General features: G+C 46.8%; 2 protein-coding genes across 2 annotated transcripts in view; one reads left to right on the top strand and one right to left on the bottom strand.

Moving 5' to 3' along the window:
- LOC310778769 (uncharacterized protein) overlaps nucleotides 1-19362 on the bottom strand; it is a 31058-nt gene extending 11696 nt beyond the window's left edge. Inside the window, exons 1-8 of the mRNA XM_083639216.1 lie at nucleotides 18714-19362; nucleotides 16319-16458; nucleotides 13389-13564; nucleotides 12065-12225; nucleotides 11524-11664; nucleotides 10911-11032; nucleotides 9899-10067; nucleotides 7485-7627 (exon numbers count right to left, since the gene is read on the bottom strand). Of these exons, the coding sequence (XP_083495342.1) occupies nucleotides 7485-7627; nucleotides 9899-10067; nucleotides 10911-11032; nucleotides 11524-11664; nucleotides 12065-12225; nucleotides 13389-13564; nucleotides 16319-16458; nucleotides 18714-19210 (1549 nt within the window). The 5' untranslated portion in view covers nucleotides 19211-19362. The remainder of the gene's footprint in view (nucleotides 1-7484; nucleotides 7628-9898; nucleotides 10068-10910; nucleotides 11033-11523; nucleotides 11665-12064; nucleotides 12226-13388; nucleotides 13565-16318; nucleotides 16459-18713) is intronic.
- LOC310785094 (cilia- and flagella-associated protein 70-like) lies at nucleotides 1968-5132 on the top strand (the record flags this gene model as incomplete). The annotated part of the gene is made up of 1 exon (XM_083646080.1): nucleotides 1968-5132. The coding sequence occupies one exon, from the start codon at nucleotides 1968-1970 to the stop codon at nucleotides 5130-5132; it is 3165 nt and encodes a 1054-aa protein (XP_083502206.1).
- Nucleotides 19363-23943: the final 4581 nt, after the last annotated feature.

Here is a 23943-nt window from a genome sequence, read left to right as displayed (position 1 = left end):
TTCATGCGGGTGTATTGTTCAAGATCAGCAACATGGCTTTCAAGAAAAGCAATCTTGGTATCTCTTTTATGGACCTGCTCTTTCAACGCACACACCTCCCCCACCAGCTTCAACAGGGTTTTCTGCTGTTCAACGATGGAGTCCATCTTATCAGACATAAAGTCTACAGATTTCCTCAGCTCTTCAACATCATCTTTCACTTCACTGATAGTCACATTGTTCTTAGGCCCTTTAGGCAGCATTTTGACTAACCTGGCTGGAGGTAGCAGGTGGTGGATGGCTACCTGGGCCTGGTGGCTGGAGGTAGCAGGTGATGATAGGCAATCTGAAGGTAGCAGGTGGTGGTAGGCTACCTGGGCCTGGTGGCTGGAGGTAGCAGGTGATGGCCACTTGACAGAGGGAGTCTAATAAATTGTGCACTACGTGCGCTCATTTCTAGTGTGGTTCGCACGCACACCTGCTCAACTGGCATGAACTGCCGTGCACAAGAAAGTGGCCAGTGACACCATCAGTGATATCATTGTGGCCATGCAGTGATGGTGGCCAAAAGCTCAACTGATGATGTCACTCTTGACATTTTGACATCACTGTGGCCACACAATGGCACTGATGTCATCACTCTTGACATTGTGACATCATCGATGATGTCACTCGGGCACTGATGATGTCAATGTAACATCATCGGCACCACTGGCGCCGGAACAAGGGGGACATGGGGACATTTTGTCCCCCTTAAAATTTGGTCCCCCTAAAAAAAAAAAAAAAAAATTTTTTTTTTTTTTTTTAAATCTGAGGGGGCAACTGCCCCTGACGCTTAGAGCCCACTTTACACTGTTTACACAGCCTGTGATGCTTGTTAAAGCCATGATCGTTGTGGGATTATTACACCTGAGACAGACAGACCCAGGGATCAAGTTACAGAGAGCCCACTTTACACTGTTTACACAGCCTGTGACACTTGTTAAAGCCGTGATCATTGTGGGATTATTACACCTGAGAGACAGACAGACCTGGACTCTGTACTGCACTCACTGTGATTGGCTGCTGCTATAATCGTATACGGTTATTGTTATTTTATTTTTGTGTTGAGATGACAAGTTCAGTGTTTCTGCCTGTGTTGCTGTCTGTTGTAGTGTAATTATAAAATGACCTAAAGGGAGAGCAGGTCACCAAGTGAGTGAGAAAAGGAAAAATACTGAATAATTACATCACTACAGTATAATCCTAATGTTAATTTAAAATGAGATATTCATCTAAATATGGCTAAAAATCATCCAAACGTCCATAAAAATGTCAATTTTTCATAAGGGCGACAAAAAAACGTCGCCCAAAAAAAGATAAAAAAAAAAATAATAAGAAAAAAATAAGAAAAAATAAAATAAAAAATTGTGTCCCCCTTATTGCAAACTCGTTCCGGCGCCACTGATCGGCACACAATTGCTTAACTGAGCATGCTCGGCCCGAGTGATGTCATCACTCATACATACAGTAAACACACACACACACACACACACACACACACACACACACACACACACACACACACACACACAATGTCAAGTTTTGACGGTGTGGAAGCCACACTGTTATTAGACGGTCTTGTTTTTTTACAACCTACTTACAGAACAGCCTCAGAATTTAGTTTCAATGTTTATGATCACAAGAGTAACATAACTATTTAGAGAACAAGCTTTTTTATGGCGTGGCCACGAGGTGCCGAGCCGTCTGTAAGAGAGTTTGTGGCCGTGCAGGTGGCCGGCCGAGTGGGTGTGTGGATGCAAAAGAAGTGCACGTGAGTGATATCATCATTCATCAGTGATGATGGCATCGGTGATTATGTCATCAGTGATGTCACTGAAGCAATTGTGATGTCATCGCTGATTATGTCTTCGGCCCCTAGTGGCCACGGCATCGAAGCAACACCATTATTAGACTCCGCTGATTTGCCTTTAGTTTTTGTGTCCAACATGGAGCCAGAACCAACTGCTTCAAATAAAACTGTGCCTGTGAAGATAACTGTCGTCTGTGGAAAGAACTTGCGGGGCAGCAGAGCGGACAGCCTAGAGAGTTTTGTGCAGGCTGAGCGGGATGGCGTAGTGCTGGGAGAGTCATCCAGGCAGCAGGAGGTGTCCATGGAGCATAGTGTGGACTACAACTTCGCCTGCAGCTTCCTCTGCTCAGACAGCACTCAGGCCCTCGACGACCTCGCCCACAAGCCCGTCATCCTGACGCTGACAGAGATCCTGCCCAAGGACAAGAAACAGAAGCAGGACAAGATGGTTGTGTTGGGCCAAGGTGCTGTCGACCTGCTGCCTCTGCTTCATGGTCAAAGCAGCTTCTCCTGCACAGTCCCACTGCATCCAGTGCATGACTCTCCAGGAGAGGCAGCCTCGCATGACTCCAGCTTTAAGCAGCCATCCCTGGATGTGTGTGTGAGTGTGGTGCAGCCCCTGTTGTCCCCTGACATGCTGGCGGCCTCCAACCTGCTGAAGGTGATGGTGGAGGCCGCCTACTCTGTCCCCGAGGTGTGGAGCGTGGCATCCGGGCCAGGGCAGCCAGCCACCACTTACATCACCGCTCTACAGGTCCCACTGACCACCAAGAAAGAACAGGTGCTACTGTTCTGTGATGGGCTGCTGAAGGCGGGGGGGCAGAGGGAGGCAGAGGGCCGACCCAGGAGGAGGCCGGCCTCGGGTGTCCCACTGGCCCCGGGGGCACACTTTCTGCACCACACCTCCATCCACAAAGAGCCCATCGAGCAGGAGGATGGGGAGCTGAGAGGCACAAAGGACAGGAGGTTTCGCGATGAGGCAGAAACCCTGAAGAAGAGAGTGAGCTGGGACACAGAGAGATGCTGCTTCTTGGATGCAGGAGGAGCAGCCAGCCTGTGCCGGAGGATTGGTGAGAGCAGGCTGTGGCCGGTGGAGATGATGATGTCATCAGCTCAGGTGGCCAAGGGAGGAAAGACAGGCAAGCCGTCTCCTGTTGCAAGACAGAAGCAGCAGATCTCCTTCCACGGTGTGGCCTATGTGGACCTGGGGCCCCTGCTGTACCCTGGGGCCACCCGGGTCCGAGGAGCCTACAGAGTACATGCCTTCTGTGAGGCTGAGCTGCTGGACAAGACCAAGCGGCGTATCAGTCTGCTGAGAGAGCAGGTGAAGGCAGGAGCCATTCAGGTGAAAGGTTGCGGCTCGGCTCCGGGGTCTGTGAAGGCAGACAGCAGAGTAGCCACCCAGCCACCCAAGAAGCGTGGCAGTTCGGCCGGCAGCGTGACCGAGATCGAGTCAGGGTACACCGCCACAGAGGGACAGATGTATGCGGAGGCCAAAACCTACATTATCATGGAGATCACCTTGGAGAAACCGCTGGTGCACAAGAGACCGCCAGAGCAGCTCACCAAAAAGGTGAAGGAGCTGATCCCTCTCAGACCTCCACTGCCTGAGCGCCCTGCTGGAGCAGAGAGGGCCGTGCAGGACTTCCACAGTCAGGTGTCCAGTTTGGCGGTCCAGATTCTGGACCAGTACCATGATCTTTTCGGATCCGGAGCCATGCCCCCGGACCCCGGCACCCTGGAGCAGCGCAAGGCTCACCTACTGGGAGAGCTCAACTGCTCTGGGAAGTACTTTGCCTTCAAGGAGCAGATGAAGCACTCTGTGGTGAGGATTGTGCGTGAGAAGATGCTTCGGACCGAGGCGTTCACTGACCCACAGCAGCTGCAGGCCTTCATCAGCCAGCTCTACGTCTACCTGGTGGATCACATGCACCAGGCGCTCAACAAGACTCTGTCAGCTGATGTTGAGGAGCTTCCGGTGAAGTTCCAGCTCAGCTGTTCCCAACTCATACATTTTGCCAGAGAGTCTGAGCTCAGTCGAGATTACCAGTCAGCTGCTCAGTACTACCAGGAGCTGCTGATCAGGGAGCCGGCTGAACCCTCCCACTGGTTTGAATGGGGAAGCTTCTGCATGCGGACTGGAGACCAACTGAAGGCAGAAGAGTGTTACCGCCAGGCTGTGTCCAACCAGGAGACCCACCAGCCCAGCTTGATGATGTGTGGGATCCTGGCAGAGAAGGCCGGCCGCTATGAAGAAGCCGAGACCTTCCTGGAGCAAGCCGCCAGCGTGGAGCCGGCCAACGTGGCGGCCTGGACGCTGTTTGGCTTATTCCATGAGGGTCAGAACAACCACATCCACGCTGAGGGGGCCTTTGTGGAGGCCAGCAGGCAGCTGAGAGGAGAGATGGCAGGAGCACAGCTGGAGGAGCAAGAGGATGAGAAAGAGAGGAAGGAGGAGGCCATGGCCACCTGTCAGTCTCTCAGTGTGAAGCCAGACCAAGATGCAGAGGCAGAGAGGGACACACAGAGAGAGGAGAGAGGTGCGTCTGCGGGCGTTCGGCCCGGAGGCACACGCAGGCGGGACTCCAGACCGGCCCCACCCAGACCCTCAACCACCATCTACAGAGAGACGCTGCAGTTCCTGCTGCAGAACAACGCTCTACAGGCCACTCAGAGGGCTCTGTCCCGGGAGCTGCTGTGTGCAGAGGGAGGCCGGAGTTCCTCCTACCTCGTCTGTCTGGCCAGACTGCAGCTGCTCAAGGCTGACTACTCCAGCGCCAACACCAGTCTGCAGGAGGCGCTGCAGCTGAGCTCCCACGATCCGGATGTGTGGGCTCTGAGTGGTCACGTTCTCTTCCTGAGTGGAGAGCTGAGGAAGGCCCAGCAGAGATACGAGAAAAGCCTGGATTTCTTGCAGCAGCCTGCGGACATACACTCAGTCTACCTCCGCCTGGGACACCTCTACCTGCAGTACGGACAGTTTGTGCAAGCCAAAAAGATCTACTTGCAGGCCTGCAGCTCCGCACCCTCCTGTCGCACCTGGCTGGGCCTGGGCATCGCATGTTACCGGGTTGAAGATCTGAGTACAGCTGAAGATGCGCTGGCGGAGGCCAACACTCTGAACAATATGGACGCAGAGGTGTGGGGCTACCTGGCTCTGGTCTGCCTCAAGTCTGGCAGACGAGTGGAAGCAGAACAGTCGTACAAATATGTCATCAAGTTGAACCTGCAGAAGGAATCCATCCTCCAGGAGATCAAAGAGCTGCAGGAAGGTCTGGGCTTTGGAGACCCGTCCTTCTGAACGGGACAAGCCGGTAGCATAAAAGATGAACAAAAGGACATTAAACAATATTAATTCATACTGAAATATTCCACAACTAGAAAAGTGCACTCGGTGGAGTGCAGATCTCCGCCAGGCCTGCGTTTTCCCCCACACTGACCCATAGATACATGTGTAGCCTATGCTCTGCAGTTTATATGTAGGCTGTATTATGTGTTGCTGGTTGGGTGACACCGGAATGTTTTGTTAATTATTGAATGTTGATGTGTCTGATGTGTGGGGGGGGAGGAGGTCGTCATGCCAGTTTTTATTTTTTTTTATTTTTTAATAGCAGCTGGTAGGCTGTAGCAGTATTTATGTCACCCCCCTCTTATATCAGCTTTTATAGCAGTATTATATGTCTAAAAGTTTCCATTGTACATGCATTTCTTCCATCAAAGTCCCAGTTAAAATTGTTCCCTACCTCAATATTTATGTTCATCACCATGTAAACAAAAACCATGCGCTTTTAGGTAGCACTCATCAGACTCCGTGTTGCCAGACTGTCTCCAATAGACCTGCATTGCTTGGGTGGTTTTGTGTGCATTTTGGTGGTTTTTGAGCAGTCTTTGTGCTGGAACCATTGCTGTATCTGGCAAACCAACCCAAACGGAGAAATAGCCTAACTTTATCCATTTAATTTTCCATTTCAGTCTTGGTAGTTCTAGGTTCAATCAAAGCAACAGACATTTATTTAACTTCCAGCGCCAAATTGTTTGCATCGTTTGGTGTGCGTGCCACTCTGCTGTTATAAGCACGATAAGAGTAAATTCTAGCAAAACCAAGTAACGTTACCGCGGCTAATGCTAACAAGCTAACTAGAGCTAACAGGAAGGAAACTATAGTGAACACATGAGGAGTTGCTCATCTTCCTGTTCGACTGCTGCAAGGATTACTATACGAGGGATCAGCTGAGCAGCATTTTGGTAAACAAACCGTGTTTCTGGGTAGAAACGGCAATGGAACCCTACGGATCGAGCCTAGGGCATTCACGACTAGTGAATTTTACTAGTCGACTAGTCGTCCCTAAAGGTAGTCGACTAGTCCATTTTATTTTTTTTTATCTTTAAGAAAGAACATGAGGTATTTACACAACATACACTGACTATCATATCCCATATCGCCCACAAAGAACATCAAAACACAACAAAACAAAACAAGAAAACTGCATAAGATACACAATAATCCAAGAACAAACAAACAAGACTATTGGACAAACAACCAAACAAAAACAATGCATTCCGCTCCTATCCTGATAGGCCTAATGACACTGGGGTAAAAAGTTCTTAAAGTCAAACTCTGTATGTGGTTGCCATATTTTGGGGATGTCTAAGAATCTGTCTTTGCTCTTGTAGTAAATGTTATCCAACATATGGTAGCTTGAGAGTTCATTCCACCAGTGAACTACAGCTGGGGGATTGGATGCTTTCCAATTTAAAGCTATGCATTTCCTAGCTGCCAACAGGGCAAGAACTATGTATTTACTTTGAATGCATTGTTTTTGTTTGGTTGTTTGTCCAATAGTCTTGTTTGTTCTTGGATTATTGTGTATCTTATGCAGTTTTCTTGTTTTGTTTTGTTGTGTTTTGATGTTCTTTGTGGGGGATATGGGATATGATAGTCCATGTATGTCGTGTAAATACCTCATGTTCTTTCTTAAAGATTAAAGATAAAAAAACAACAAAAAAAAAACGACTAGTCGACTACTAAGCACAGTGTCGACCAGTGGTTTTACTAGTCGACTAGTCTGTGAATGCCCTAATCGAGCCTTGAGTGCTCTCTAGCCCCAGCAGTGCGGTGTACATTTTAAAAACTGCGACAGTTCACACAAGTTTAACACGACGTGCATATATTATACATCAAACTCTTGAGCTACTTCTGCTCTCACTCAGAATGTCAAAATATAAGCGATGTCCTGTATAGTTTTTGAGATATGAAAGTTTGTTTGGCACAACTCATACTAGTTAACTGCTGCGGTTTCCGGGTGTTTTGCAGTGATTTGTTGTCCAATAAATTGACTGGGAGTAAGTCTATGCATTGTGCGGACTCTACTACTACTACTTTTTTCTTGATGCTGATCGCCTGTTTGTCCTGCACCTGCTACACAGAGTGGATGTGTGTGCTCTCCTTTAAAAAAAACCCAGAGCTGGCATTACTTGGGTCACGGATTTTGCCATAATCAGTATGGCGACACCCACATTATGAGTTTTGCACTGCTGATACATATCCCAAGCAATAATGAGTGCACCAATAATGCTACCAACCCATTACACCCTAAAACAATAAATTACAGGTTTCAGTCTTACTGTAGGTTTTAAGATGTTCTTTATGTACCTGTCTGGTTGGCAGCGAACCTCAGGTTGAGGGAGACAACCCATGGCATGGCCCACGGCACTGTCTTCATGGTGAAGGTGCATCTGCCGCTGCTCAGCAGGGGGAGGAGAGGCGAGACGTCCGTCAGCCAGCGGCCCGTACCTCTACCAAAACAACACAGATCCATATTAACAGTCAGCCAGTGGCCTGTACCAAAACAACACAGATCCATATTAACAGTCAGCCAGTGGCCTGTACCTCTACCAAAACAACACAGAGCCATATTAACAGTCAGCCAGTGGCCTGTACCTCTACCAAAACAACACAGAGCCATATTAACAGTCAGCCAGTGGCCTGTACCTCTACCAAAACAACACAGAGCCATATTAACAGTCAGCCAGTGGCCTGTACCTCTACCAAAACAACACAGATCCATATTAACAGTCAGCCAGTGGCCCGTACCTCTACCAAAACAACACAGATCCATATTAACAGTCAGCCAGTGGCCTGTACCTCTACCAAAACAACACAGAGCCATATTAACAGCCAGCCAGTGGCCCGTACCTCTACCAAAACAACACAGATCCATATTAACAGCCAGCCAGTGGCCCGTACCTCTACCAAAACAACACAGATCCATATTAACAGTCAGCCAGTGGCCTGTACCTCTACCAAAACAACACAGAGCCATATTAACAGTCAGCCAGTGGCCTGTACCTCTACCAAAACAACACAGATCCATATTAACAGTCAGCCAGTGGCCTGTACCTCTACCAAAACAACACAGAGCCATATTAACAGCCAGCCAGCGGCCTGTACCTCTACCAAAACAACACAGATCCATATTAACAGCCAGCCAGCGGCCTGTACCTCTACCAAAACAACACAGATCCATATTAACAGCCAGCCAGCGGCCTGTACCTCTACCAAAACAACACAGAGCCATATTAACAGTCAGCCAGTGGCCCGTACCTCTACCAAAACAACACAGATCCATATTAACAGCCAGCCAGCGGCCTGTACCTCTACCAAAACAACACAGAGCCATATTAACAGTCAGCCAGTGGCCCGTACCTCTACCAAAACAACACAGATCCATATTAACAGTCAGCCAGTGGCCTGTACCTCTACCAAAACAACACAGAGCCATATTAACAGCCAGCCAGCGGCCTGTACCTCTACCAAAACAACACAGATCCATATTAACAGTCAGCCAGTGGCCCGTACCTCTACCAAAACAACACAGATCCATATTAACAGTCAGCCAGTGGCCCGTACCTCTACCAAAACAACACAGATCCATATTAACAGCCAGCCAGCGGCCTGTACCTCTACCAAAACAACACAGATCCATATTAACAGTCAGCCAGTGGTCCTGTACCTCTACCAAAACAACCCAGAGCCATATTAACAGTCAGCCAGTGGCCTGTACCTCTACCAAAACAACACAGATCCATATTAACAGCCAGCCAGCGGCCTGTACCTCTACCAAAACAACACAGATCCATATTAACAGTCAGCCAGCGGCCTGTACCTCTACCAAAACAACACAGAGCCATATTAACAGCCAGCCAGCAGCCTGTACCTCTACCAAAACAACACAGAGCCATATTAACAGTCAGCCAGTGGCCTGTACCTCTACCAAAACAACACAGAGCCATATTAACAGTCAGCCAGTGGCCCGTACCTCTACCAAAACAACACAGATCCATATTAACAGCCAGCCAGCGGCCTGTACCTCTACCAAAACAACACAGATCCATATTAACAGTCAGCCAGTGGCCTGTACCTCTACCAAAACAACACAGAGCCATATTAACAGTCAGCCAGTGGCCTGTACCTCTACCAAAACAACACAGAGCCATATTAACAGTCAGCCAGTGGCCTGTACCTCTACCAAAACAACACAGATCCATATTAACAGTCAGCCAGTGGCCTGTACCTCTACCAAAACAACACAGAGCCATATTAACAGTCAGCCAGTGGCCTGTACCTCTACCAAAACAACACAGAGCCATATTAACAGTCAGCCAGTGGCCTGTACCTCTACCAAAACAACACAGATCCATATTAACAGTCAGCCAGTGGCCTGTACCTCTACCAAAACAACACAGAGCCATATTAACAGTCAGCCAGTGGCCTGTACCTCTACCAAAACAACACAGAGCCATATTAACAGTCAGCCAGCGCCGATAGAGGTTAAATCAGTATTATATCAATCGACGATACAGAGCAAAAAACTGACATTTATTTGGAGGAAAATGTCTCGGATTATTACTTTCATACTTTTTGAGACCTTCAATTTAGACAATTCAAGTTTTTTGTTTTTGTTTTAATGACCCACAGAGACCATGTTTCTGTGTTTTTTATATAGACAGTATATACGGTCAGTCTTTCACACCACCCCCATATGTACCATTGTCAATGGTACGTACCTGCGGAAGGCAGTGATCCAGCGTCCCAGCTCTGTGTTGCAGTAAGGGCTGAAGTTATCGCAGCAGACAAACAGCTGCACTGTGTGATCCCAGTGAGCGCAGGATGCATCTCTCCTGCCCGGACAGGACAGGGAGGCATCCAGCTCCAAGCTCTCCACATCCAGCAAGCCTGCAGTCAGCCATACAACAATGTAAGTAGCATTAAAAAGCTTAGCATGACTTCCAACTTTCAATCACTGGGTCAGAGATCTTATGCATCATCTAACCCTAGAAAAAATCCGATACGCTACAAGGGGTTGTGCTCTCGACTTTTATACCATCTGGCAGCCAGTCCTGGACCAGGTAGAGAAAATGGACGCTTCAAGCATTTCAAATGTATAGATTTACCCCCCCCCCCCTCTCTCATATTTATTTTCATTAATCTGTTTTTGTTGTGTTTTTTCTTTTTTTTCTTTTTCCTCTGTGTGTCTTTGTGTATTGATATACTGTGATGTATGACATGATGTATGTGGTGTAATAGGCTAGGGGTTCTTGTGGGATGGGTTTCTGTTTAAAAGTGTCAAGTGTATTTAAATCTGTATTTTGTATTTTGTATAATATACAGAAAACGAATAAAAAAACTTTGAAAAAAAAAAAAAAAGCTTAGCATGACTGATGTCATGTGATACAGTATATCCTCTCCCTATGTGGTGTTATTTGGAAGGAACTGAATACACGGACTTTCCATAAGTCCCATCACCTAAATATGTTCTTCCTTCCTGGTTTGTTAGTGTAGTTTGGATTTCAAAGGATAGTTTTAGTGTCCCACAAAGTATCTGTCTAAATGCTGTATCAGAGGCATTTCCCTGACAAGAGTCAAACTTGGGGAAACACTGAGTCCTTGTAACTTTTTGGAATGAAAATGGTCAAATAAAAATGTATTCAATACTGGCACGAAGTGCTGGCCATAAGTGACTTCAGCCCAAAACAAAACAAAACTGGTATTTTATATGCTTATTATTGCTAAAGTTACCCAGTGGCAGGTTGACTGTAGCCACAGCTCCTCTGTCTCCCTGCATCTGGACCTTATCGAAGACAGAAACCACCTGCGCCGGACTGCGAAGTCTGGTCTGGAGATCTGCATAAAACTCAAACCTGGAAATGGAACCGAGATGCAGAGATCGCAAATAAATGCCACAATCCACAGTGTCTCATTACATTCAATATTAGATTTTAAACCATTTGAAACGTTACTAGATGGGGCAGCTGTGGCTCAGGAGGTAGAGCATGTCATCCACCAACCAGAAGGTCGGTGGTTCGATCCCCGGCTCCTCCAGTCCACATGTCGAAGTGTCCTTGGGCAAGACACTGAACCCCAAATTGCTCCCGATGGCTGTGCCAGCACCCTGCGTGGCAGCTGGCCACCTTCGGTGTGTGAATGGGTGAATGTAGGCACATTGTAAAGCGCTTTGGATAAAAGCGCTATATAAATGCAGTCCATTTACCATCCATTTACCACGTTCTCAGACAGAGTGACCATCAGGGTTCAGTTTTTTACACAAGGACACTTTAGCAGGACACTCAGGCCATTGCGGGGATCAAACCTGAGCCCTCACGCGACAGTCTCTCTAACCGTCTGTTCTTACCACTGGGCCTGCCAGTTGATGAACCTGAAGGTGGGGTAGAGGAACCAGCCCATCTCAGCCAGTGCCCCCTGGTGGTCAATACCGATGAAGAAGTTTGGGGACGGGGTGTTCTGGAAGGAAACGTTTACCAGTTGCTCAAACCTGGAAACAAAGGAAATGTTTAATTCCAGAAAGAGATGACCAACATTAGAAAAAATATACTCGCGCAAATCGGGAAGAACGGAAGAAAAGTTTCTAGCAAACAAATCCGAGACAAAAAATGCATTCCTGTGCGCCAGAGGATTTTTTTTTCCCAGATAAGAGCTACCAGACACCAGCTGTTTAGCACAGGCAATGTAAAAGTTTCCATCAAGTGGATAGTTTGGATTGTGTTACATTTAGATCAGCGATAGAGTAGCAGAACATACATTTGTTTATCTGTAAATGTTGCAGATTATTACTTTAATCTTTGAAGAGAACACTTAATCCAGTATGTTACGGATGTTATGGTTTCAAAGTGAGGAGTCCGAGCCCTTTAATCCTTCCTTCCTTCTGGTCTTACCTGAGCGCCTGGGCGACGGACGGCTCCAGAGGTACCATGGCAGCGGGGATGGCCAGCGGTGACGAACACTCGTCCCCCAAACAGTTCATGTCCTGCAGAGGGTTACCAGGCAGAGCGTAGACAAGCACACCCGAGGCGTTGGACTTGGCCATGCTGAGCACCTGGAGGAAACGGCAAACAGGTCCACAAATCAATTCACAGTTACAATCATGCCCTTTACTGTATATTGTGACTGAAACCCATTATTCTAAAGGGGCAATAAGTAGGACTTTTACTGCTCCATAGCACAAAATGACCAGAATACATACAGTATCTCCAAATGATGTGTGGGGACTTGTAGAGGTCGATAGCAGTCATAGATTATAGATTACTTACATTTACTTTGTCAGACTCTCACAAATTTTACTTGCTTCAGACTTGTCTTGGGTTGTGGTGACTTGGGACTTGACTTGTACAGTACTTTGATCAATTGAAAAGGTGCCTAAAGTCTTGACTTGAGATGTTGTCTTTGTGTAAAATGACTCAAATTGAAAGTGATAAGATTTGTTCCAGCAGACGACTGAGTTTAAATTCTGTTTAACAGTTGGACCGGAAAGCCCAGGATAGAGATGGCTGGAACGGCCTTGTTTTGGCGACCTATGCCCCAGGAGGGGGTAGTAGGTGCAAGTAAAAAATATATATGACATTGATACTGGGCTCTTGATTTGTTTTGATTTCACTCGGTGTTCTACTTTACATTTAGACTTGAGACCAGAGACCCTCTCCTCTCCTGTTGTTCCCACAGACTGTAACACCAACAGACCTTAGTGAAGAGACCCTCTCCTCTCCTGTTGTTCCCACAGACTGTAACACCAACATACCTTAGTGAAGAGATCCTCTCCTCTCCTGTTGTTCCCACAGACTGTAACACCAACAGACCTTAGTGAAGAGACCCTCTCCTCTCCTGTTGTTCCCACAGACTGTAACACCAACAGACCTTAGTGAAGAGATCCTCTCCTCTCCTGTTGTTCCCACAGACTGTAACACCAACAGACCTTAGTGAAGAGATCCTCTCCTCTCCTGTTGTTCCCACAGACTGTAACACCAACAGACCTTAGTGAAGAGATCCTCTCCTCTCCTGTTGTTCCCACAGACTGTAACACCAACATACCTTAGTGAAGAGACCCCCTCCTCTCCTGTTGTTCCCACAGACTGTAACACCAACAGACCTTAGTGAAGAGACCCCCTCCTCTCCTGTTGTTCCCACAGACTGTAACACCAACAGACCTTAGTGAAGAGACCCTCTCCTCTCCTGTTGTTCCCACAGACTGTAACACCAACAAACCTTAGTGAAGAAGGAGCAGCGACCTTCGGACACCCAGGCTACAGCACCCGTCACCGAGGGCGAGGGCTCGCACCCGTCTCCCGCGTCAACCAGCCGGTACGACGTCTGACCCCAGCGCCCCATCAGCCAATCATATCTGGCGTCTAGTCTCTTGATGATCACTGGCATGTTCCACACTGTGTGCAAAAAGATGATCATTACAAAAAGAAAATTGAATATGATTTTGGTATAATACTACTAATAATAATAATAATAATAAAAGAAAATAATAATAAAAGAAAAGAAATGCTGACAAAAACCATGAAACTCCTTAGGTTGTTTCTGGACCCAGAAGGGCCGATGTAGAAGAGCCTCAGGGGCTTACTGACTGACTGACTCCCCATTGTTGAAACATGCATGCGTGGGTGTTGAGTGGCAGCAGGCAGCTGAATGAAGCCTGACACAGGTGAGGGGTGGGTAGTAGGGTTTAATATTTTTCCTGAAAATGAGCCATACCAGGAAACGGGAAATGAAGCCCTCTTTCTCGGGAATCCCGGGAAATTGGTAGTTTATTTTTATTTTTATACATACCTATTAGTTCCCAACCTGACGAATGTATTATTTGGTGCCATTAATATTTATTAATTAAGGCAAAACATCGCAATTTAACTAACTTTTTAGGCTGTATGTAGGCTGTACCTATATGATTAGGCTATATAGTGCCGTTAGGGTTTATATAATTCACCAATCGCCTGGATTGGCGTATGAATAAATCCTGTAGTAGCCTAGGCTAAACATTTTCTTAGAGAGTTGTGGAAACTGCCGTGGAAGGAATGGAGCCGTAAACGTGTCGATCAGCCCGTTTTCACGCTCCTTTACGCACAAGATCAATGCTGTCTGATACCTGGCACCGTGTGCTTTTATATGGGCTGCTCCGCTGCGCTCTGGCGGCTGCACTGCTCGTCTTCCAGCCGTGCCCAGACATCTCCATACCGCATACCGGAGCACGGCTCATCAGACTATCTCCACCCCTCTGTGCAGGGACATCGCCTACAACCTACCAGACCATCATGCCCATTGCCCAACCTGGGGCACATGAACCGAGGGCGCACGGCTGGGCTGATTGTCGTTTTCACCGCTGGTGAAGTTTGCACGGTGCTCAATCGCCGTCTCGTAGGCTACTGCATTAACGGTCTTGGCACAATCCCCTCAAGCAAGTCAGAAGTGTAGAGAAAAGAAAACAAACATTGTGGGATTTTTGTTTATTAGGCTATGTGCAATAAGCTTTCAGTGTGTGTTCCACCGGCGCACAGCGCACAAAGGCGCATGGCCAAAACACGCCGAAATAAAATCAGAAATTAATTCCACTCTGCAAAGGATATCAAATTTCAAATTACTGGCTATAGCATTGTTGTCAGAGAAGCTAGTATTAAAATCTGCCTGCAATACCTCGTTAATTGGCGCTATATAAATAAAAAATTGATTGATTGTTGGTTGATTGATTCACTTTGATGTCTCCGAAATGCATATAGGCCTACATCGTGATCATTTAATGACTTTACAATGCTTACAGTAGCCTAATATATTACATGTTCTTTTAAAACATAGGCTACATCATTTAAGAAAGTAAACTGTCGGCATATTTCTAAATATAGGCCTATTCCAATATGTTCTGCATGTAAAAATACAAAAAAAAAATCCTGGTTTCCCGTCATTAATTTTCCGGGAAACGGGAAATGGGTTGGATGGCATTTCCCAGGAATCCCGTTTCCCGGGATTAAACCCTAGTGGGTAGGATTAGTGGCTAAGGGGTATGTGTGGGTGATGTGTGTATGTGTGTGTTGGGGGGAAGGGAAAAGGGGCCATAGGGATAGGAAGGTTCTAGGGCCTTGCTCAAGGGCACCTCAGTGGTGGTAGTGAAGGAAGGGCAAGCGCTGCTTTTCAATTTCCCTACCCAGATTGATCTTGCCATTTAGTTCAAAATTCAAAATTGTGAACTATGAACGTGAACTATCTATTTTTAAGCTGTGTGAACTGAACTTTGAGCTCTTATGTGAACTTGCACAACAGGACAGGAGTCTGGGTCCGGCTTAACTAGGCTTGCCTGGTCTTGTTCAAGTATAAGTATCAAAGTTATACGAGTCATTTATATTTTTTATTATTTTGGTTATGCTCTCTTTGTATTATGAACGCACATCGTATTGACTTTAAAAGACTTTAAATAAAAAGGATGACAATTTTAACTGTTCTTTCAAAATGGCATGACATGCAACTGTCGGAGACAATTTATCACTTTCACTTTAGTGCATGGTTGCAATAGAATCTATCAATACTATTATCATCACCACGGACCGTTCAACCAATATGGGTGTTTGAAGGCCAAAACACATATACAAATGTATATATTTCGGGGTGGAAGCCTCTGAAACAAGATTTTGATCATAATGTGATGTGACAATAAAACTCTTCGCTGAAACTCAAACTAATGAAATGATTGTGTCAGCAGCTCTTTAAGGTTAACCTTGCAGGGCAGCTGGATTTGCGAGATCACGATCACGTGAGAAATCCATCTAGCCATGCTCCATGCTATATTGGTTAACTCCGTGCTAGCAATTAGCCAAACCAATCAGCATCCAGAGACCCATTATGGGTGGGATTTAGGTGTGATGACAGTGAGAAGCGAGCCCATGATAGTCACGGTGATAGATGGTTCATCCAAACACCTGCCAGGTATTTTTAAAACACCTGGCCTTTTCAAAACAGCTTCAAAGATGAAGTCCCAGATGGTTCTGTGTAACAAACCATCTGGCAGTGTCAGGTTACCCACCACATGTATTCAATGGTAGAGAAGAAGGTAGAGAGAATCTCCAGGAAACATTTGCCTTTAAAGCTGCACGAGGCATTTCTTTATGTTGCTGTTCTAACAGACTGATCACAACACAGTCTCTTACCCTGAGAGGTGAACACAGCCTGGGAGAGACCACAGTTGTGTCCTGTGCAGCTCCAGGAGTAAAGCACACTGGGGATCCAGTTTCCCAGAGCAAAGACCGGGACAGGGCAGAAGTGCAGCCGGGACAGAACCTCTTTCTTCCTGCAGAGATGATTTATTTTATTAAATTTTTTGGGTGGGGGGAGGGATACAATACCAATAGAGAATGCATGGTAAATAGAGAATGCATGGTAATCAGTGTTGGGGGTAACTCATTACAAAAGTAACATATTACATGTAATATATTACTTTTAGCATTAACTCAGTAATATAACTTATTACTTATAGGATTTCAGTAATATTATACCAGTTACTTTGTCAAGTAACTCAAGTTACAAATTGAGTTACATTTTATTAAATCAAAGCACAAAACAGATACAATCATTTCCTAATCAAACTGTGTGTTTTCATGCAAATAACCACTATAGATGACAATAACAAAGGAAAAGAATAACATTTAGAATTTTGGATTGTTTACACTGACTTCAAGGCGGTTGAAATTATTTTTCGGGATGGTTCCGGGGCGGCGATGTCATTCTGCTGCTGCTGTTGTTTTGGTAAAAGTAATGAAAAAGTAGTGTAATAAGTAACGAGTTACTCTACACAGAGAGTAATATTGTAAAGTAACTTATTACTTTCAAATGAAAGTAACTAGTAATATGTAGTATATTACATTTTGAAAGTAACTTGCGCAACACTGATGGTAACGCATGGTAAATAGCAAAACCCACCTCTAAGGAAACCAAACTAGAATTGGATTGGAATGACAGGATTGAATTCCATTAAATTCCACTTCTAATAGAGTTTGTCCTGACTTTCTAAACACTATTTTACACATAAATGAGCAAACCTACATATGTATGTATGATATCTGTACTATGTCTGTTTCATTTTCCTCTGACACCGTCGGCCTGAAAGCCTTCATACTGTATAGAGAGCCAAAGTGAACGTCATTTCCTGCCTTTCTCCCTCTACCAGCGTCAGAAAAAATACAACGGTGGTGAACGGAGACAGACGTTACTTTTTTGATCCCGTTTGAATTGTGCCACGGGGTACACATGATTAAATTTTGTCAATTTAAAAGATAACTATGCATGTCAAGAAAGTCGCAGTTTGTCCTGAAACTGAAACATAAGCTTTAGTTTTGTGAATCAACTACATCTCATGTCGCACATTATACGTCACACCATCAACAATGGACTGGCGGGAGAGACGTCACTTACCCGACTGGTTGTGCGTATAGTCTTTCTGATTTATAACTTATAGTGCCACTGTTTTACCACAAACTGCGACTTTCTCGACTTGCAGAGTTATCTTTTACATTGACAAACATGACGTGTGTTACTCCCGTGGCACAATTCAAACGGGATCAAAGAGGTAGCGTATCGCTCTGTTCACCACCATTCATATTTTTCACATGCTGGTACAGGGATAAAAGCAGGAAGTGACTCTCTATTTGGCACGGGTACCGGCAGGAGTCCCCAGCAGGTGGTGACAGGGCCAGATTTTTCAATTAGGTTATTAGGGCTGACTAAATGTGCAAAAATTGCTAATTAGTGGCCAAAAACGGGTTCAGCACCATGGACAGCTCCATTCATTAGTTATTGATGGAGCCCACCTGAGGGGAGTCGGAATCAGCCAGGGAAGTGGGCTACTGTCTGAAAGCCCTCTGTGAGAGAGAGAAGAGGCTGCATGCCAACTCTGTGCGACTGTGGCAGTGATTGCGTGCTCCAACGGTATTAGAACTCAAATTATAAGTAATGTACACTGACTAAGTACTTATTCTTTTTTAAAGATTTTTTTGGGAGCATTTCACCTTTATTTGGTTTAGATAGGACAGTAGACAGACGGGAAAGGTGGGGAGAGAGAGCGGAGATGACATGTGGCAAGGGACCGCGGGTTGGATTTGAACCCGGGGCAGCCGGTTCGTGTTGCGCGTGCTATCAGGTGAGCCACCAGGACGCACACTAGTACAATTTTGAGATAAGCCTACTGGCACTAAGTATTTTCATTTTGTGAGAGAGTTACTTTTCCTCTCCACTGCATTTCAGAGGTAAATGTACTATTTTCTCCACTACATTTATCGGAGGGCTGGAGTTACTACTTTGCAGAATAAGGTTTTACATGTAAAACATATCATAAGCTCATAAAATACTATGTATTGTTTTAGAGTCTAAACAGCAGTACCTACAATATTAAAATAATGCATCAATCTTAAAAATTAGGCTACTTATGTAAACTTTTGAATGCAGAACATAACGAGTATTTCTCCATTATGCTATTACTACTTTGAATTGTAGTGACACCCCCCCCCCCCCCCCCCCCAACTGTGTGTCTCTCCGCAGGCTGTGGGTCACCTGTGCAGGACGGCCCTGTGGTGCAGCTGCTCCCTCATCCACAACGCGTCGCTTGTCGCAGAGTCGTCCAGGGACAGGAAGAGCACCTGCGCGCTGCCCGGCAGGTCGTGCACCAGGCTGCCCAGGGACGCGTCAGAGCTCCACAGGCTCTCCACAAACGCCGATTTATTGGTGAAGGCGTGGATGATCAGAGAGCCCCCACCCCCCACATCGCCCGGGGGGTACACGAACTCCCCGTCCAGAGTCCAGACCCTGAACGCGGCAGCGGCGTCCCCAGGTTCCAGGCCGGGGCTTTCGGCGTGGTGGCGGTGGTTCCTCCTGGAGCTCAGAGTGACCACCGTGTTGTCGAGCAGCTCATAGCCGGCGCGCTGGTCTCCCGTCAGCTCTGTCCGCCGCCTCTGTCTCCCTGAAGCCTCAATGAGAGTGAGATGAGCAACAAGGAACCAGAACAGCAGCGGAGACTTTGGAGACAGCAAGGCCATGCTGCTGTCAAGCATCAAAAACCACCAAGCCCGAGCCTGGACATTTATTTGTGATAGTTTTATCTTCTTAAATCCACACTAGGACACTTCTAGAGAGGCGTTTCAATCACCACACTACACTAACCTACTACCGTAGCCAACTTCATTTTTTGAGAAGTCATCGAATGTTTTGGTTTTGATCTGTGGGCGGTCCGTGCGTGCTGCTCTCTATGGTGGCCCGTAAAGCACAAAAATTGTTTCTCGCTTCTGTCTGTCAGCAGAATGGATTTCCATTTGGTGGACAGATCAGAACCTGCATTAATTTGACTTATGGTTTTCAGCCAGAACTAACAGAGTTAGAGATTTAATTTCAACTTCCGGGTATGGGGCAGTTCCCAGTTTTTTTTTTGGACAAATATATGTATGTTCGGAAATCCAATCTGACGCTCTGCACGAAAATGAGAGTGCGGCTGTTCAATGGTTCAAAGTTCAAAGGCAGAGTGTGCTCTTTCTGTATGAATTAACATGCTACTGGCTAGCAGTTAGCTAACTGATACACTTATACAAGCAGCTCACTATTATCTGCTCTCAGCTCCACTCCTCCGTTCCCTTCGTGTGTGTGTGTGTGTGTGTGTGTGTGTCTGTGTGTGTGTGTTTACCATTTTAGCAGTAACTCATCTCTTGGTGCTCTCGGGGTCTCTGTAAAGGTTACTGCACTGCCACTGGCCAGCAATGGTGTTCAAGGCTCTGTCTCCCCTGGAGAGGCAGCAGAGCACCCTCTGCTGCTTAGAAAGTTAAAAAGCTTACAGCACCTGGTATTCCCAGGCGGTCTCCCATCCAAGTACTAACCAGGCCCGACGCTGCTTAGCTTCCGAGATCGGACGAGATCGGGCGTGTTCAACGTGGTATGGCCGTAAGCAATTGTTGCAGCAGCAGGAAGCCCTTTTATACATGTTCAGAGCAGGGGTATTATAGTGAACTAAGGTGAAAACTAGGTGTGTGTGTGAGGGGGGTGGGGTATTTTAGTTAACAGATATAAAAACTAACCGTTAGGAAAAAAAGTGAAACGGTATTGTAGTGTAACGAAATGGGTATTCGTCCAAGGAACTGGAGACTTGAAGTTGGTACAGGCTTTTTATTCTTGTCTTCACAATACACGCTCCTAGCAGCTAGCTTCGCTGCTAGCTCTAAACCACCCGGTCAGCTCGCCCACCCTGGCCTGACTGGCCTCCGCCCCGGCCGCTGGTCACATATATCCCCTTCCCCCTAGGAACACACCCACACACCTTAGTTCCTAGCTACAATCCAGACACTTATGTTGCACATCACATTACAGGTAATACTTGGATTACCTGAAACGCTACACACTCCTCACCCAACATTTGTTAACGCCCACGTTAACACCCACAACCCACACATATCCCCCTGTACCAAAACACACCCAACACAATATTTTTCCCATCACCACATCAAAATCTAATTCCCACAAACCCCACAACATTTCAATTCCCCACAATTAGTCCCTTCTTTTTTTCCAACACCCCCGTCATAATGTCCAGTTTGCATCAGGTACTCCGTAATGTCTAGTTTTCCATTAGGTACCCCCATAATGTCTAGTTTCCCATTAGGCACTCCATAATGTCTAGTTTTCATTATTTCCTTCTTTTTCACACATTCAATTCAAACACAAGCCCCCACATTTTCCTTAGCTTTTCTTTTAAACCCCATTTCCATCCCCCCTTTTCCCAGCTTCACCAATTCCCCTGAAGCACTCTTTTCGGTCCCCCCTTTTTGTTTGTTCCAGTAGCAAATGCACGAACGAGCACCGGATCGACATCCTCGTCCTCCGGTCTCCACTCGCGCCCGTCGACTCTCCAGCTGACCCTGGCGTCGTCCTCCCGGCCTCGCACTCGCTCGTTTTTCCGTCCCCCTCCTCCAGGGTTGAGGACAGCAGAGCGAACACCACCGGCGTCGATCTTCCCCTCGGCTCTCCGCTCGTTTTTCCGTCCCCCTCCTCCAGGGTTGAGGACAGCAGAGCGAACACCACCGGCGTCGATCTTCCCCTCGGCTCTCCGCAGTGCAACGTTAGGGGGTGTATAGCGGTTAGGCTGGGCCGGTTCCCCCGGCGGTAACCCCTCTCGCTCACTCGGAGACACGAGCGTCGCTCTCCCGACTGTAACAACGCTGCAGACGATGTCCCTCTCTTCCCTCTGGCTGTTCACGCTCTTCCCAGCCTGCGTCTCACCTCCGGCCTCCACACTCTCAGTGCAGTCCCTGGCCAAGTGCTCCGGTGACTGGCAAGTCCAGCAGAGTCTCACCTGTCTGCCGCCTGCACGTCTCTCTTCTCCCGCTGTCCCCCGATCTCCGACAGCCTCTGGACACTCTCTGGCTAGATGTCCGATCGCGCTACATGCCCAGCAGGCTCCCTGCTGTCCATGTCGTTGTCCCGCATACCCGGTCCGTCTCCCGGAACCGCATCGGCACCACCTCGCCACGTGGCCCGGCTCTCTGCAGGTCCAACACAGTCTCTTCCGTGGCTCTTCCGGCCGCTCTCCCCGCTGCATTACCTCCGCGCTCATCAAGTCCACCCGCTGCATGACTTCTCGCAGCGCCCGCATCACCTCTACTGCCCAGGCAGGAGTCTCTTGCACCAGCCGTCCGACCTCTCTCAACACACGGGCCTCCATGCCCGCCAGCATCGAGCTGATCCCCGCCGTCAGCTCTCCTTTCCTCCCGTTCACCGATGGCCATTCTCCGGAGATACTTGATTCTCCGCGCACCATCGCACGTGGTTTTAGCAGCTAGCAGTTAGCAGTTAGCACCCCTGGTAGCTAACTTACTAGCGCTAGTTTCTAGAGCCAAAAAGCCGCACCACCCGTCTCTTTTGCCGTTCCTTCTCACCCTCTCCCTTCTCGGCCGAATTAGAGGCGTTACCGCTTTACTGTCTGACACCAATGTAACGAAATGGGTATTCGTCCAAGGAACTGGAGACTTGAAGTTGGTACAGGCTTTTTATTCTTGTCTTCACAATACACGCTCCTAGCAGCTAGCTTCGCTGCTAGCTCTAAACCACCCGGTCAGCTCGCCCACCCTGGCCTGACTGGCCTCCGCCCCGGCCGCTGGTCACATATATCCCCTTCCCCCTAGGAACACACCCACACACCTTAGTTCCTAGCTACAATCCAGACACTTATGTTGCACATCACATTACAGGTAATACTTGGATTACCTGAAACGCTACAGTAGACTTACAAAACTAAAATAAAAAACAAGCATGAGGAGGCATCATGTTTGAGACTGGGATGTCTACATGACTGACTCAAAAGACCTTTTCCACAGCAGCCATTTTAACATGTCATAGCGGGGTCTCTGTAAAGGTTACTGCACTGCCACTGGCCAGCAATGGTGTTCAAGGCTCTGTCTCCCCTGGAGAGGCAGCAGAGCACCCTCTGCTGCTTAGAAAGTTAAAAAGCTTACAGCACCTGGTATTCCCAGGCGGTCTCCCATCCAAGTACTAACCAGGCCCGACGCTGCTTAGCTTCCGAGATCGGACGAGATCGGGCGTGTTCAACGTGGTATGGCCGTAAGCAAATGTTGCAGCAGCAGGAAGCCCTTTTATACACGTTCAGAGCAGGGGTATTATAGTGAACTAAGGTGAAAACTAGGTGTGTGTGTGAGGGGGGGGGGGTATTTTAGTTAACAGATATCATAGCGGGCCCTGACGCTCGTGCGGAGAGTGCACTCTGCCACTCCGAGAGTGTAGCGCTTTGAATAACCATATGCTGTATTCCAACAGCGCTCCCAATTTACGAACGGTCCAGTTTGTGCCAGAGTACGCTGGGCGCTCGGCAGGCCCGGTTCTACGGGGGTGCAAAAGCATGCATTGCACCCTTATTTTAATTGTCTGCATGCTCAGTTGAAAAGTAAAAAAAAAAAAAAAAAAAAAATTTTTTTTAATAAATGCTACAGCTGCACACTTACTGTTTAAACTTGAATTATAGTTGTTGTTTTTCTTTGTTCTTTGATGTGATTTTATGGCTTTTTGGCACCTATATGTAACCTTTTAAGGTTGAGATAATTGTATTATCATTATATGGTCCAAATATTTCAGTAAAGCACTTTAAACACTTGAAATATTCTTGCTTGGGTGGTATCATTCTACTTGAAATGATGGTCAAATGCATTATTTTTAGTAAAATACACTGAGGGGTGGGGGCTCTTGAGCCGTTAGGGGCGCCAGAGAGGGTAAAAATAAATAAAAATAAAAATAATTTACAAATACTTTTTCATGATAATAGGCCTACTATTATTTTACAATAGTAGAACAACGTCTTAAGTCTTTAAATAATAGTGAAATCATTTTTCTAATTCTGGCTTTCTGGCTGCCTGGGCTGCAGCACTTTCACTATGGTCCCTAATCCATACTACCCCACCCCCTGCGCGGCCGCGCCCCCTTCTACCTGCTCGGAGCTTTTTCCCAGAGTGGGGGAAGGGAGCTGAAAGGTGGGTGCTGAGGGTGCTGCAGCACCCCCTGGTGGCAAGAAATGGGATTTTCGAAATTGTTGGATTTGGCTGTCTTGTGTTTATACCACCAACAAGATGCATTAAAAAACAGTTTGTGCTCTCTTCAAAAGTGTTTGATTTTCATCATAACCTGGTTTTCCATAATAATAATAATAAGTTCAGTGTTTATGCCTGTGTTGCTGTCTGTTGTAGTGTAAAACGACTAAAGGGAGAGCAGGTGCTTACATGAAAGTGAGTGAGAAAAG

The sequence above is a fragment of the Poromitra crassiceps genome (genome assembly GCF_964638095.1).
Source record: "Poromitra crassiceps genome assembly, chromosome: 1".
Taxonomy (NCBI): Eukaryota; Metazoa; Chordata; class Actinopteri; order Beryciformes; family Melamphaidae; genus Poromitra; species Poromitra crassiceps.
Note: the sequence above shows the minus strand (reverse complement) of the source record. Positions and strands in the feature narration are given on the sequence as shown.